Genomic DNA, 14,350 nt, shown 5'->3' on the forward strand with positions numbered 1-14,350 from the left:
GCCTCGTTCTCTGAGGCATCTGGATTGCTGCCCGCTCTGTCGGGGCCCCCTTCCCTTTCCTCTGATTGGGCTGCTCCTGTCTTCGCCCCACCCACCCGTGCCCACAGCCGGAGGCTGGCCCAGGCTGGCCCTGTTTCCCAGTTTGCTCATCTTATCCTCAGATTGGGGACCTCCTCCAGCTTTTAGTACAAGGGGTCTGGCTCTGTCACCTGTGCCTGAGCATGCCCACCTTCTCTTCTTCACCTCTGCTCCAGAAGCGGCTTCGGCAAAAACCGCCACTGAAACTCAGCTCAGTGTTGGCGACTGCAGGATGGGCCCAGCCGGGGAGCCAGGGTGAGCCCCACAGGTTCCTGTCTGGAGGTGGAGCCTCAGTGGCTGCCGCAGACGCTTTGTGTGGTCCCCTCCCAGGGCTAAAGGACGGTTACTGCAGGCCCTGTGGGCCCGGGAATAAAGGGAGGGAAAGGAAGCCGAGGTCATGCAGGGCTGCAGTCCAGCCCGATTTTGCTTCCGTGGCTGTTGTCAGTCCCTGCTCAGCGATCCCCCACTGCAGCGTCACTCCAGGCCTGCCAGGGAGGGTGTGCTGTGAGCGGTTGCTGCGTGTGCGACCGAACATCATGGCTCTCGAGTCGGACAGACCGGCCTCCAAATGTGGGTCCCACCCTCGCTGTGTGCACTTGAGGGTCCCATCACCTCATCTTTAACCAAAGTTCTCACTGGGAGTGGATTGAAGGTGATAACCCGGATCTGTGAAGTGGTCCCCACAGCTCGCTCATATGGAGAGGTACAGCTCTTGGACGGCTGTGGTTTCACTAGACCTCGCGGAGGCCGCGGGCAAGGGAGGAGCTTGTGTCCCTCTCTTCGTTTGCCTGCTGTCTGTGAGCTGGGGAAGGAGTCGAGCCTGGTTGAGCCCACTGTCCTCTTCTGTGGGCCGGGGAGGAAGACGGAATAGCTGATGACACCCGTCTGCCTGGCGCAGGCTGGGCCCTCACGTGTTCATTTCCTTCTTTTCCACCTGGACTATTTATATTTAGGCTCATACTTTGGGGTCTTTTCTCTCCCTCCCTCTTAGCGTTGAGTGAAATGTCTTGTGTTTGCGTTTTTAGTGGTAACACAGCAAAGATCCAGGTTAGAACTGTGCTTACCTCTCATTTCGAGCCTGTGTCTTTGAGGCCTGGGGACGCTTTTCAGTCACACGATCGTCCCTTCTGTGACCCAGGTCATCTCTGAGGCCATTTCCTCCTCTGTGAAATGCGGGAGATAAGAGGACCCAAGGCAGAGGTTGGTTGTGACGGAGTGAGTGAGATGACGTAGTCCGGCACGGCCTGGCACACTGGATAAGAGACGGATGGTCTCATTTTTTCCTGTAAGATCACTCATCCAACAGCTGTCACAGGTTTTGGTGAACAAAACAGTCCTTGTCCATCACGTAAGACGTTTACATAAAGTCGTTTGTTGTGGCCCACCGTGTGCGGGCGCGTAAGAGCCGGTCACCAGCTCGCTCCACACCAGCCCCGCGAGGACTGTTACCCCCTCCCCGAGGCACAGAAACGGGGTCTGCGTTCTGATGCGAGTCTGGGTCAGACCAGCTCCGGGCCTGAGGCTTTCCTCTTGAGGTGGTCTGGGGCGGACCCCGACCTCTGCAGGACTGAGTTTCAGTCCTGGGCTCAGCGGCCACCTCCTCATTTGCCTGGCCACCACTGCCCACTGCTACAAGGCTGCCCAAGGATGTCACGTGCCGGGCTGCCACCAACTAGACACCTGCATTCTTGGCCTCCCTTCCAGAGTCCCTCCATTGCGGATTCCTCACGCAGTTTCCATCACGATCCTTCGCCTGGTCACGTTGCTTCCAGTTTACAGAGCCCGTGCGTATTTGTGATGCGTTTGATCCTCACGCAGGTCTTAGGGAGGAAGGTGGGGTAGGATTTGAGACCCAAGCCACACATTGAGTCAAAACCAAGTCAGGATTTTATCTGGTTTCCCGACTCCAAGTCCGGTGCCCTGTCCTTGCCGTCCTGCTCCTGCCGCCTTGCGTCAGCCTCGGGAACGGCTGGCTGCTCTCTTTCCGAGGCTCTGAGTTGGGTTTCAGGACAAGGGGGAGGCCCTGGAGCGGAAACCTGCGACTTCGTGTAGTTACCAGCTGTAGCCACACGAGGGCGCTGCTGCCACAAGAAAGCGTTAGAGACCCACGGGCTCAAGGCTCTAAGTTCGGGGCTGGGATGGCTTCCCCCTGCCTTAGGGACTCGGGAGCGGAGTCCCACTCAGAGACCAGAGGGCTGGCATCTACCCTAAGACTAAGCTTCCCCTCTCTTCCCTCCCTCCCAAGCTTCTCCTGGGCATAAGGCTGGTCCCTTACTCTGGCTTGGGATGGCTGGGTATGGTCACTGATCTGGCTCACAGGTCCCCAGCTTTGCCTTCAACTCGCTGTGTTACCTCTGGCAAATCACTGACTTCTCTGGGCCTCGGTTTCTCTGACTGTCACCTGGAGTGATAGCCCAGCCCTGCAGCCCTGTCAGGGCTGGTATGAGGTCAGATGGTCGGGGCCAAGGGGGCAGCCCTATGCCTATCAGTGGGGCCTGAGGCCCTGGTGCCTCTTTCAGACAACTAAAACCTCCAGGTCTTTTATGACCAATCCTGCTGAGCTTCAAATCCCAGCTCCTCCTGCCCCACGTGACCTTCGTAAGTCATTGGCCATCTCATTGCTGCCTTTCCTCATCTGGAAAACGGGGGCAGTAGTGGTCCTACTTCTCAGGGTGCCCTGGAAGCACTTGGCACAGGGCTGGGCACACAGCAAGCCATAAGGAGGAGTTGCGCTTACCGTTATTACTATCGCCTCTGGCTTTTCCCTGCTACGTTGGGGCCCTTGGAATTTTCACTGGGGTGGGACTAATTTACCCTCCAGATGGGGACTCTCAAGCAGGAAAGCGGCTGCGCGGAATTATTCCTGCATGTGGAGCCGGCCTCCCAGCGGCCTCCTTCCTGGTGTTCTCTCCCTTGGGTTGTCCCCTCCCCCGGGGAACAGGGCTAACCCGTGGAGACAATAGGATATTGTGAAAAGCGTGGAGGGGGGGCTTCCGAGGCTGGGCCTCCGGCTGGTCCTGCGAGGATCCTTGATGACCCTCTGGGACCCGCTAGGACCAGGTCCCCACGGCGAGGAATGAGGTCTCCTGCCGTTGGCCAGAATTAACTTGCTCGTCCTCCTCAGCAGGTTGCAAGCAGAGTCCCCAGGCGCCATCAAGCCGTTGGTGGCCGCACCCTGGCTCACGTCTGACCGCCGCCTCCTGAGAACCAGCAGGTCGGCTGTCCCGGCTCCTCCCACAGAAACCAGCGGACGTCACCGAGTTTACTGTTGTTTGAAGCCGCTGTGTTTGGGGGTAACCTGTTATGTTCAACAGATAACTAATGCGCAGCACAGAACTGGGGTAGCCCAGGACGGCCCCGGGAAAGCGGGGGGCCTGTTTCTCATTTCTCCTGGGGGCGCGTGTGGCCCCAGCCAGTGCTGGCCTGGGGGAGCCTGTTTCTGCCCCTGTGCCCCCAGCCCCCAAGCCACGCCCCCCCAGGGCTCCAGAAGACTTTGGGTGCTCCTCAGAGCCCAGGTGGAGATGTGGGGCTGGACCAGGGACGCCCAGGAGGCCGCAGCTGTCCTGTTCCAGAGGTGGCTCAGCCTCTGACTGTCAGTCCCAGCGGAGGGTCCCCTGGCCGCTCACCTCAGGCCTGGAGCCTACAGAGCAGGGAACGACTGTGGTGGCCACTTGCCTTGTGACCGTGGGTCCCGCTCTGAGCTGGGTGCGCCCTGGTTGTTCACCTCCCTTGACCCCGGGAGGGGGAGCGGCCACTCACTCTAACTTCCATGGGAGGAAAGTGGCCCCAGGTCCCCGACCAGGGAGTGGCAGACCCAGGCGGCCAGACTCTCTGCTGGCTCCTGCCCCGTCCCAGGGCTGCCTGCCCAGTGCAGGGAGGGAAGCTGGGCCTCCCAGATCTGCTCCACTTACAGACGAGGAGGCTGAGGCCAGGGTGAGGGAAGGTACCTGCTCAGGGCCACACGGACAGGGAGGGACAGAGCAGGCGCCCGCCCCACGTGAATGCAGTTACTTGCTCAAGGCCACCTCCCGCAGTGGGGTGCCAGGTCCCGAGGAGCCTGGGTCTGTGTGGCCTGACCATCGCTGGGCCTTGGAACTAGAGGGTGGGGGTAGACTGCTGGTCACTGTGCTGCGGGACACGTGAAATATCTAAGTGACAGCCATGCTGCTCAGATTCTGAGGTCTCGGGGCAAAGGGACCTCCCCGCCCCCTCAGTCCTTTTGCTCACCCCCACCTCCAGGTCACTCTCCTGTGCTCCGCTCCCTTCCGTGGTTGTCACCCAGCTGGGCTGCTCCAGTCCCAGGATGAGGTGAGAAAGAAAGAATATTTTTAGAGAGGCTTTTTTTTCTTCCGGGAAAATGACTCCAAACGTGCAATTTGTTCCCAGGCACGGGGCTGTATCGGTGGAGGGGCTCCTGGACCGGCAGCGCCCTCCGCGTCCTCCTCTCTCCATCCTCCCCCTGCCCTCTCCTCCTTCACATCCCTGCGGCCCCTCCCTGTCCCCCTTCCCTCCTGCTGCCACAGGGAAGAGGCACGTGTGCAAACTCCGCTCCTGGGCCGGGACGCCCCCCAATTCCCCGCCACAGCCATTTCTTAGCCCGTGACCTTGGACTGGCCAGAGTGGGCCACACGGTTGGGTCTTGGACTCGAGTGAGGTCTTGGTTGTGGGGCAGGCCCTCCCCCTAGAGCTTCTGCAAACAATAGGGCAATGGGTCTGGGAGAAGGGGGTGGGCAGGGAAGAGCCCCCAGGGCGGTGAGGACGCAGCCTGGCTCCTACTTCCCAGTCTGCTTCTAGACTGACTGTGCAACCTCGGGCCAGTCTCTTCCCCTTCTTGGGCCTCCCTTGGGAAATGGGCAGATGAAGTGGGAGCAGTGGGGAGAGCAGCACAAGGCCTCGCATGCTCTGTCCATTCTAGGTCATAGTGAACAAGCCCCCAGAATGTTCTTGGCCTCATCCAAGCCTCTGCTGGAGCTTGAGACCTCAGAGACCCTCTTCCTGGGCGGGGCGCAGCCTCAGGGTGACCACTGAAGTCAGAGCACCCACTCTCCAATGCCTGCCTGCCATGGCTCCGTGGAGATGTCACCTCCACCAGGAAGCCTTCCTAGGTTCCCTCCAGGACACCCAACCCCTCAGAGTGGTGTTAACCCCTCCCTGTCCAGTCCCTGGGCTGACTTTGCCGGACTCAGTTGTTGGTAGGTGGCTGGGCTGTGGGCTTCCACGCAGAGGCAAATTTACTGTAAAATTAATGAAACTCAAGCTTCAGGGCCCCTCCCCTCCACAACCCCCTTCCCAGGCTTTGTTGCTAATCTTGTATTTGTGATTCCCCTCAAATTGTGTCAGCTTCAGGCCCCAAAGAGCTGGGACCTACCCCTGTTTTCATGCCCACCCAGCTGGAGATCCCAGAGCCCTCGTCTCCCCTCCAGTGGTGCCCACCCCTCGTCTCCCTCCCCCTGCAGCGTTTCTGCACCCAGGGGCCCTGCTCGGGGTCTCCGGGGCCTCCGCTCTCCCTCCTGCAAGGCCAGCCCGAGGGGCCGCAGCTCAGACAAAATGGGACTTCCTCCCTCCCCTCAGTCACGCCGGCCCTGAGGGCCCCGGGGAGCCCTGCGGCTGCGCAGTTGGCAAACTCCCAGCTCACAGACGAGGAGAAGCCTGGTTTCGAATCCCAGCCTGGTGCCTGGCAGCTGCATGCCCAGGGGCATGACCCACGCTTCCTCTCCAAAGGACCTGCCCAGCACACAGGGGGGCTCACGATAAGCTCGCGGCACAGTCCTTGGTCCTTTGAGAGCCTCACATGGCTGCACCCCTTGGATGGGCAAGGGGCTCCCCGCAGATGGAGGCCCAGCGCCCCCGCCGCCAGCCCCGCCCTCCGCATCTCCCTAAGTCCCCTCTGTGGGCTCTAGACCAGGAGCCCTCTGGCCAGAATCCTGTCTCTGTCCCTGAGTCTGTCCCTGACCTCCAGGACTGCAGTCACTCGGATTTCTCACGAGCGAGGCTGGGCTCTGGCCTTCATCGCGAATCCTGAGCAAGACTGGAGGTCATGATGGGAGCAGGTGTGTGAGGAGGGGCAGGGTGGAGGCTGGGTCGGGGAGACAGGACTTGTTTTCCAAGCCCTCTGCCAGCCTTGAGCTGGAGGTCCAGCCAGGATCCCAAGGGCCCCCTGCGGATGTCCACAGAGGACGGCCCACCTGGCTGGGGCTGCATCTTGGCTCAACCACTTCCTGGCTGTGTGACCCCGGGCAAGTCACCTACTTCTCAGAGCCCAGGCCCCCGATTGTGAAATGGGGACGAATGAGGAGCAAACACATGCGTAGTGCCCCTCGTGTGCCAGGCTCCTCCTGGAGGGCTTCCCAGTGTCAGTGCATTTGGCCTTCACAGCAACAACCCTGGGAGTGAGCGGGTTTGCTGTCCCCAGGTCACGGGATTGTGGGGAGAGTAGAAGAGAGCGGTTCCAGTAAGTGCTCAGAATCGTGCCTGGCAAAGGTAAGCCCTCCGTGGACCCTGGCTGTCCTTGCTACGTGGCAACGTTGTGTTCTAAAGAGCCAGTCTGGTCAGTCCAAACTCTCAGGGCGGGTGGAGTCGGGGAATGATTACTAGCCCCTACTGTGTGCCGGGTCCCAAGCTGCACCTCTGAATAGGGCGGCTCCAGCGTGGAGCTCAGAGATGCTGGCCGCTTGGCTGACTTATTGGACCAGGAGAACAGCCAAGGGCAGAGAAAGGCCTGATGGGGCAGGGCAGTCAGTGGGGTGGTGAGGCATGCCTTCTGGGCCGGGTTGGCTCCAGGCTCATCTGTGTCCCCGGATTGGTCATGTCCATGTGACAGTATGTATGCCCTTCCTGACTCTTTAATTCATTCATCAACCGCTTCCCGACACACCTCTGCACCTGGCATGACACTGAACTCTTAAGAGCCTGTGTCAGGATCTGAGGTCTCACTTACAAAGCTGTGTGACCTCGGGCATGCTCCTCACTCCTCTTGTGCCTTGGTTTGTCCTTGGTGAAATGGGGATAATGTCAGTGCGCGCTTCGTAGAGCAGAGCCCGGCACAGAGTCAGCTCTGCTGGGGTGTCATTATTGTCGCCTGGGGATACTGAGGGGCCCCATTTCTGGGGGACAGACAGTGGAGACCGAAAGCAGGGCGGGGGCGCAAGGATGGGGCTTTTCCAGGGGGCTGGGCAGGGGTGGGGTCAGCCCCGCCCGAGGGAGTCGGGAAGGCTCCCCAGAGGGGCCAAGTGGGCCATGGGGATTGTGCTCCGAGGGGAGTGTGACGGCAGGTGTGGGGAGACCCTGAGAGACCAGCATGTGGCACAGGTGGGCAGGGGAGGTGCTGGGGAGCGCAGGCCTCTGTGACCCGCGGGGCCCAGACCAGCCTCCGTTCCAGCTGTGATCAGTATCTTCCAGGAGCAGCAGGTGGCGCTCCCGGCCTGCCCAGCCCACAGATCCTGCCCGCGCCCCCCATCTCCTCAGATGTCAGGGAAGAGGGGCTGTTGCTTCCAGAAGGCTCAGAACTGGCCGGAACTGCTGAAGATGGGCCCTGCTCACTGTCCCCCTGCTGCACAGAGACTGTCTTAATGGCCTTGCTGAGAGCTAGTTTTCTGAGCCTTGCATGCTTCCCAAGACAGAGTACTCACTACCTATCAGAGTAGCCACTGCCATCTGTGGTCAAAAGTTCAAAAGTCCTTCCTCACACTGAGCTGACATCTGGCTTCTTGTAACCCCCACCCTAACCCTGTTGGCCCTAACTCTGCCTTTGGGAGCTCCAAACAACCATCTGTTCCCTGGGCCTATGGCAGCCCCTCTGGGAGGCAGCCGTCCCTACATACAGGTCCCTTACCTTGCAAGCATCACCCCAGCCACCTTTACTGAACCCCCGGTACAGTGGCAAGGAAGAGCTCATTTAGTCTTCTCAACCGGGCACCTGGCACTGGGCCTGGCACACACAGGTACTCAATTTATATCTGGAGAATGACTGAATGAATGAACGAATGAATGACCCTGTGTGGTCATTATTTCCATATTACAGTTGGGAAACTGAGACTCAGAGAGGTAAAGTTATTCATCCAATGTCACACAGCTCCTAACTGGCAGAACCCAGATTTGAACCCAGGTATTTGCCCAACCCAGAGCCGGAGCTCTCCAACTCCAAGCTGTGCTTCCTCAGCTAGAACCAGCTCCCCGTCTCCCAGGCCCCGTCGGCCCCCTCCACCCATCTCTCCGCGGTACCCAAGGGTTGGAATTCCTAAAGATTTGGGAATGGGATTTCCAGAGGCTGGGACCTCAGAATTCCTAGAGATTTTTGAATATCAGAGTTGGAAAGCTTCTGTCCCTTCCTCTCCAGGAGCTCTGCCAAAGGGCAGCTGGCCTGGCTTTACATACCCTTTAGGGACGGGGCCCTCACTCCTTCTCAGGAAACACCTTCTAATTCAGCTCCATCTTATGCTGAGCTGACGTTTGTCCTCTGGGCCTCTTCTCAAGGGCCCGGAAGGACAAGTCTGGGCCCCCCTCACCCCCAAACCATGGCTGGTGCCCCAGAGTCTGCTCCTCGGGGCCCACCCCAGCACTCTCCCCTGTTGGCGCCATTCGTCCTGGTTTCGGTTCCCTTTCCCTTGGGGATTTGTACCAGCTTCAGCTCATTTCAGTTCCCATTTGCTGACGGCAGGCCCTGCGCTGGGTGCGGGACACAGGGGCTGAGGGCACAGACTTCCAGCCTGCCGTCATCCGCAAATAATCTCCCCTCTTGGGGCCTCAGTTTCCCACCTAGGAAGTGGAGATATTGACAGAACCTGCTTCCTGGGGTCGCTGAGAGGCTGGAATGAGAGAATCAGCCAGCACTTGGCGCCATGCCCCAAATATTCACCCCTTCTCCCCTCAAAACACCTGGGAGGGGGCTGAGCTCAGGTGACTGGGAGACACATTCACTGATTCAACAAGTCTGTCTCGAGCACCCACTCTGCGCCAGGCCCTGTGCTAGCGCTGGGGACACAGCCCTGAACAATTTGACCCAAACTCCGGCCCTCCTGGAGGTCAGGCGCTGGTGGCGGGAGACTCGGAACAAGTCAAGTCACGGCAATAGAGGCAAAGGCACGATGACCACGAGGTGAAGCTGGCCAGGGCAGGACACCGCCACTTGGGGACACACCTCTGCACCTGCCTGCACTGGATGCTGGGGGCTCCATCCTACCGTGAGGAGTCTGGGTCTCAGAGAGCTGGGCGCCTTGCCTGACGTCACACAGCTGGTGGGTATGCAGCACCACTCCAGGTCTGCCCAGCTTTTCCTCGCCAGACCCAGTGACAGGGCCCAGAAGTCGACACCCCCAGTGTGCAGAGGGGAGACGGAGGCCCAGAGAGGTCTGCGCCTGGTTTGAGGTCACACAGCCCCTCCGTGTCGTGGAGACATCAAGGCCTGTGGACTTGGGTGACCTGTGGCCCCCTCCGTAGCCTGGCTGGGCAGTGGCGGGGTGACAGTCCCGGAAGCGCCAGGAGAACAGGGCCCTTCGCGGGGTGGGGGGCTACTAACGATCACACGAATGGGACCCACCTGCTCAGACCCTCAAAGAGCCCGTGTCCCCCCGCGCCCCCTCCACGGATTCTCCCGCGACTGGCGACTGCCCGAGGAGGCACGTGCGGCGGGATCCCTGTCTCCAGACGGAGGCTCCGCGAGGCAGGCCACTTGTCCCGGGTCGCCCGGCGGCGGGCTGGGCGCGCTGTGCCGGCTGCGCCCACTGCGGCGGGGCTGCGTTGGGGGGCAGCGCGGGGGCGGGGAGGTCAGTGTCAAGGGGGCGCGCGGGGGGCTCCGGGCTGGGCGGGGCGGGGCGGGGCCGGGGGGGGGGTCGCGGGACGCGGGGTCGGGGGTCGGTGTCCGGGGGTGGGAGGGCGCGCGGGGGTGGGGAGGGCTTGGTGTCGGGGGGGGGGGGGCGCGGGGGCGGTGTCGGGGGCGGGCCCGCGCTCGCCCCGCCCCCCGCGCCGGGGGCGGCCGCTCGGCGGCGGGGGCGCACGCTTCCTGCGGGCGCGGCCGCTGTGGGCGCGGAGCTGCGAGGCGGAGCCGGCCGCCGTGCCGGGAGCCCCGAGCCGAGCGCGCTCCAGCCGCCGGGCCCGCCGCCACCAAGCAGCCCCCTGGCCGCCCTTGGAACAAAGGCGCCCACCGCCGCCGCCGCCGCCATGAAGCCGGGGCCACCGCGCCGCGCCCGGGCCGCCCCTGGAGCCTCCGCCGGGGCCGGGAGCGCGGCCGGGCCCGGGGCCCGCGGGCTGCTCCTGCCTCCGCTGCTGCTGCTGCTGCTGGCGGGGCGCGCCGCGGGGGTGAGTGTCGCGCGCCGGGACCCCGCTCCCTCCCGGCACGGGGCGCCTTCCCCGGCCCCGGGACCCCCGCTCCATCCTGGGGCCCCTCCTCCACTGCCTCCCCGGCCCTCCCCGGGCGCCCCTCCTCCGTGCCCTGCCCTCTGGGGCGCCCCCCCTTGCTGGCATCGGTGGGGAAGGCCGCCCCCGCCGCTGTCGCCTTCTGGGGGTTCATTTCCCCTTCCTTTTGGGACCCCTCCCCGGAGGGAGGCCCGGGCGGTCGTCAGCACGGCGCTCCCCTCCCCCGTGGCTCCGGGAATCCGTGTCCCCGGGCCGAGCGGGGTCCGCTGCCCTGGCTGAGAGGCGCGGGGAGGCCCTGCCGGCCGGCTGGGGGTCGCCGGCGCGGGGCCCGGGCTGGGTGTGTCTTGGGTCCGGAGTGAACGTGGTTTTGGCTTCGTGGGTGTGCCCAGCCCGTGGCCACTTCTAGGGAATTGGGTCGGTTCCTTCTGCTGGGGGAGGGTGTGCGTTTGCTTCCTCCGAGGGTCGCTGTGGGGAGGGCAGCATGGGGGCCCGGAGCGGGGGAGGGGTGAGGTTGACTTGTGTGAAGGTGACCTGAGGGGGTGAGTGAGGGTGACCCTGTGTGTGTGTGTGTCTCCACCTCAGCGAAGGCTGTGGGGTCCTGTGGGGTATGTACCTGTGAAGGATGAGGGATGAGGTCAGTCCACCACATGGGTGGGTACCACCATCCCTACCTGTGTGGAGAGTGACCCATTGTGCATGGTGGGTACCAGCAATGGGGCTGGGTGACTGCTGGCCATGGCTGTGTGTGCCTGCAGGGGTGAGTGTGTGTGTGGGAGAGACCTCTGTGGTGGGCGTGTGCTGGGACCCATGGGAGAGTGTGTGTGTGTGTGTGTGTGCGCGCGCGCAGGCGTGGGCATGCATGTGCATGCAGCCACATGGGGAATCCTGTGCAGGGGGCATGTACCCCCTAGGGGGCCGAGTGTGTGCAGACAGAGGTGAGTGTGTGTGTGTGTGAAGTGACCCCTGAGTGTCCCTTTGAGTGACCGAAGCAGCCATGGGGTTGAGTTGAGTCCCAGCTCCATCAGGGCAGCAGGAGGAGGAGGGTACAGGGAGGCAGGGCCACCTCCCACCTTTGAGGGACCCAGGGCCCAAGGGAGTTCCCTAGTGGGCACGTGCCCGGAGCCTGGACTGGGGCTGAGCTGCGGGTTTCTAGGCCCAATCTCCCTGGTTGGTTCTAGGAGCTATGCCTGTCCCCCATTCCCCAGGCTGGAAAGGACCAGGTGCCCACCGTGCAGGCCTCCTTGGGCCTCAGCCGGCCAGTCTGTACAATGGGAGGCGGACAGGCGCCTCCGAGGTTGCTTCTTGACATCAGCCTTCTCCACCTGGAGGCTGTGAGCCGGGGGACGGGGGAGTGCCGGGCCTGGTGGGCTGGATGCCTTGTCCCTGGTTCTCGCCCCGGTGGAGTGAGGAGAGTAGGTCCCTGGGAGGGACAGGGACCCAGCTCATCCTAGCAGCTGGGTCACTTTCTCAGCCACATTTCTGCAAGACCATCTTTGAAATCAAAGGCTCAGAAATCACACAGCCTTGGGTTCAAATGCTGCGACTGCCACTAATTTGTGATGTGAGCTTGGGCAGGTCGTGGCACCCTGCTGAGCCTGCAGAATGGGGCTCATGACACCCTCCTCAGGGATGGAACAAGGCCATGTGGGCGCCCATACACAGAAGGAACTCAGTAACCGGTGTGCAGATGAGTGAAAGGGGCTGGGGATAAGATGCTTTCCACTTGGCAGCCAGACAGGGGTCCTGAGCTGTGTGACCCTGGGCAAGTCACGTCCCTCACTGAACTGCATAAAACAAGGCTCAGAATTTCTGCTCCTGAGGGGGTGGGAGGAATTAAATGAGAGCACGAGACGTGCCGCCCAGGTGCACCGTGGGGCCTCAGGGAGGCAGTGTGCCCCCCATCTCAGGGCGAGGGAGCGTGGGTGTGGCTCACCCCTAGTCCTGGGTGGCAGATAAACCCCTGGGATCTGAGCTTGGAGGCTGAGATGGCCGGCTGACGTGGCAGAGAGGAGAGGTGGGGCTCAGGGGAGGCGGGGGAGTCATCTCCAGGCCTCACACCTTCCCAGGGGCAGGCTGTCCAGGAGGGGCATCACCTCGTCTGGCCTGGGGTGTGGAGGGTTAACGCCAGCGGTGCCACACCAGAGCAAGGAGGACAGAGGTTAGAGCAGAAGAGCCCCAGCCAGGATGGCTCCAGGAATGGCCTCTGTGCAGGGGTCCTGTAAGGACATCACTGGGATGGGCAGTGGCTGGCTCAGGGCAGGGGAGGGACAGGCTGACCCGTAGGTCTGCCCACCCGCTGGAAAGGCAGTGCGTGTGTGGGAGTGGCCTCAGTGGGGGTGGCAGGTCTCATTCGTGCTGTGGCTGGTAAGTTGGGGGGGGGGGTGTGTCTGGCGTCTGCTCTGGGGAGTCCTCCCTCCTGAGACAGTATGGGACTACAACTCTGAGGGACACCTGCCCTTGGGGCCACCTCAGCTGCTGTACTTATGTCACCGCCCAGAAAGGCTTGGAGTGTGGAGCTCCTGGAAACTTTAGCTCTGGCACATATTCTTTGAAAGCTCAGGGCTGGGAGAGATTTTAGGTGTCACTTAGTCTTGTTTACATTCTCCCAATGATGGGAGTTCGCTGCTTTGTCACTGTGTGACCTTGTGAAAGTGGCTTAACCTCTCTGTGCCTTCGTTCTTATCTCTGTAAAATGGGGAGAATAGGAGAGCAAAAGGGGTTAATATGGAAAGCTTTTAGCACGATGCCTGGCACATAGTCAGCACTCAAGGAAGGCTGATTTCTTGTTCCTTTACAGGGTTGCCATTCTGTGGTTGGGAACGTAGGGCTGGGGAGTGGAAGGGTGAGGGACCCCCAGGCCTGCTGGTTCCTGCTCTCTCCCCACCCCCACGATTTCCAGCATCCAGGAACTCCCTCCTCCTCTGCCCTCCAGCCATTCCAGTTGACTGGGAACGTTGGGTTCCCAGGGCACGATTATCTTCACTGTAGAAATGAAAAGTTGGGGACCCCTAGGCGGTTCCAGGCCAGGCCCTGACACAGGGACACCATGGGGCTCTGCTGCCTGTTAGCCCCCAGGGTGGGCTCCGGGGACCAACACCTGCTGTGTGCCTTTGGGTAGGGAACTTCTCTGTTTCAACTTCCTCCCCTGTCAGATGGGAGCAGTGACGGGGCCAGCCTCACAGGGATGTTGTGATGAGAAAATGAGCTCCCTGGTAGACCGAGCCCGCCTTGGAGTGAGCTCCCGGGAGATAGGGCCTTTCCAGAAGGGAGCCTGGAGGGCTCAGGGAAGGCTGCCTGGAGGAGGAGGTTTTGAGCTAAGCTATAACAGTGGTCACCGTGTGACACTGAGCAAGCTGTAGCCTGCCCCGTCCCTCAGCTTTCTTACCTGTCCACTGGGGACAAATACTTGACTTCCAGGACTGTAATTGGGGGTGACAGCACCCTCATGGCAGGGTTGGGGTTGAACCTGGTGCCCTCTGCTCCCTGGGGAGCAGCACAGTGCCTCCAGCTGCAAATTCAGTGCTTCTTGCCCCACCCCTGCCCCGTTGGGCTTGCTGTGGGGGTGGGCTCTGCTGGAGAAAGCAGCTGTTCGTCCGGCCTTTTGAAAACAAATGGCTCCTCCCACTTCATGGGTTTGGGGTCTGGGGTCCCTGGGATGGGGAGCCATGGGCCTGGGCTCTGGAAGATGCTGAGGTGGCAGCGAGGTGGGTGGAGGGGGCCTCCGGAAGGGAAGGGGGTCTCGACAGAGCTCCCCCCCAGAAGCCGGGCTGTCCCGCCTGCCCCTCCCGGTGGAGCTGGGACCTTCCCCCAGGGCTGCTGTGGGCGAGGGATGGGTCGTTCTAGAAGGGGCTGCACCAGGAGTCCAAGAGGCTGGCGCAGGCCGAGGCCGAGGCCGAGGCCCTGGGGCGGCGAGCGCTGGAGT

General features: G+C 61.9%; 1 protein-coding gene across 1 annotated transcript in view; it reads left to right on the forward strand.

Annotated features, from left to right (window-relative positions):
- Positions 1–10,044: 10,044 nt before the first annotated feature.
- The window catches only part of SDC3 (syndecan 3), a 38,228-nt gene continuing 33,922 nt past the window's right edge, over positions 10,045–14,350 (forward strand). The window contains exon 1 of the mRNA XM_070596563.1: positions 10,045–10,371. Within this exon, the coding sequence (XP_070452664.1) occupies positions 10,234–10,371 (138 nt within the window). The 5' untranslated portion in view covers positions 10,045–10,233. The remainder of the gene's footprint in view (positions 10,372–14,350) is intronic.

The sequence above is a fragment of the Equus przewalskii genome, chromosome 2, assembly GCF_037783145.1.
Source record: "Equus przewalskii isolate Varuska chromosome 2, EquPr2, whole genome shotgun sequence".
NCBI lineage: Eukaryota > Metazoa > Chordata > Mammalia > Perissodactyla > Equidae > Equus > Equus przewalskii.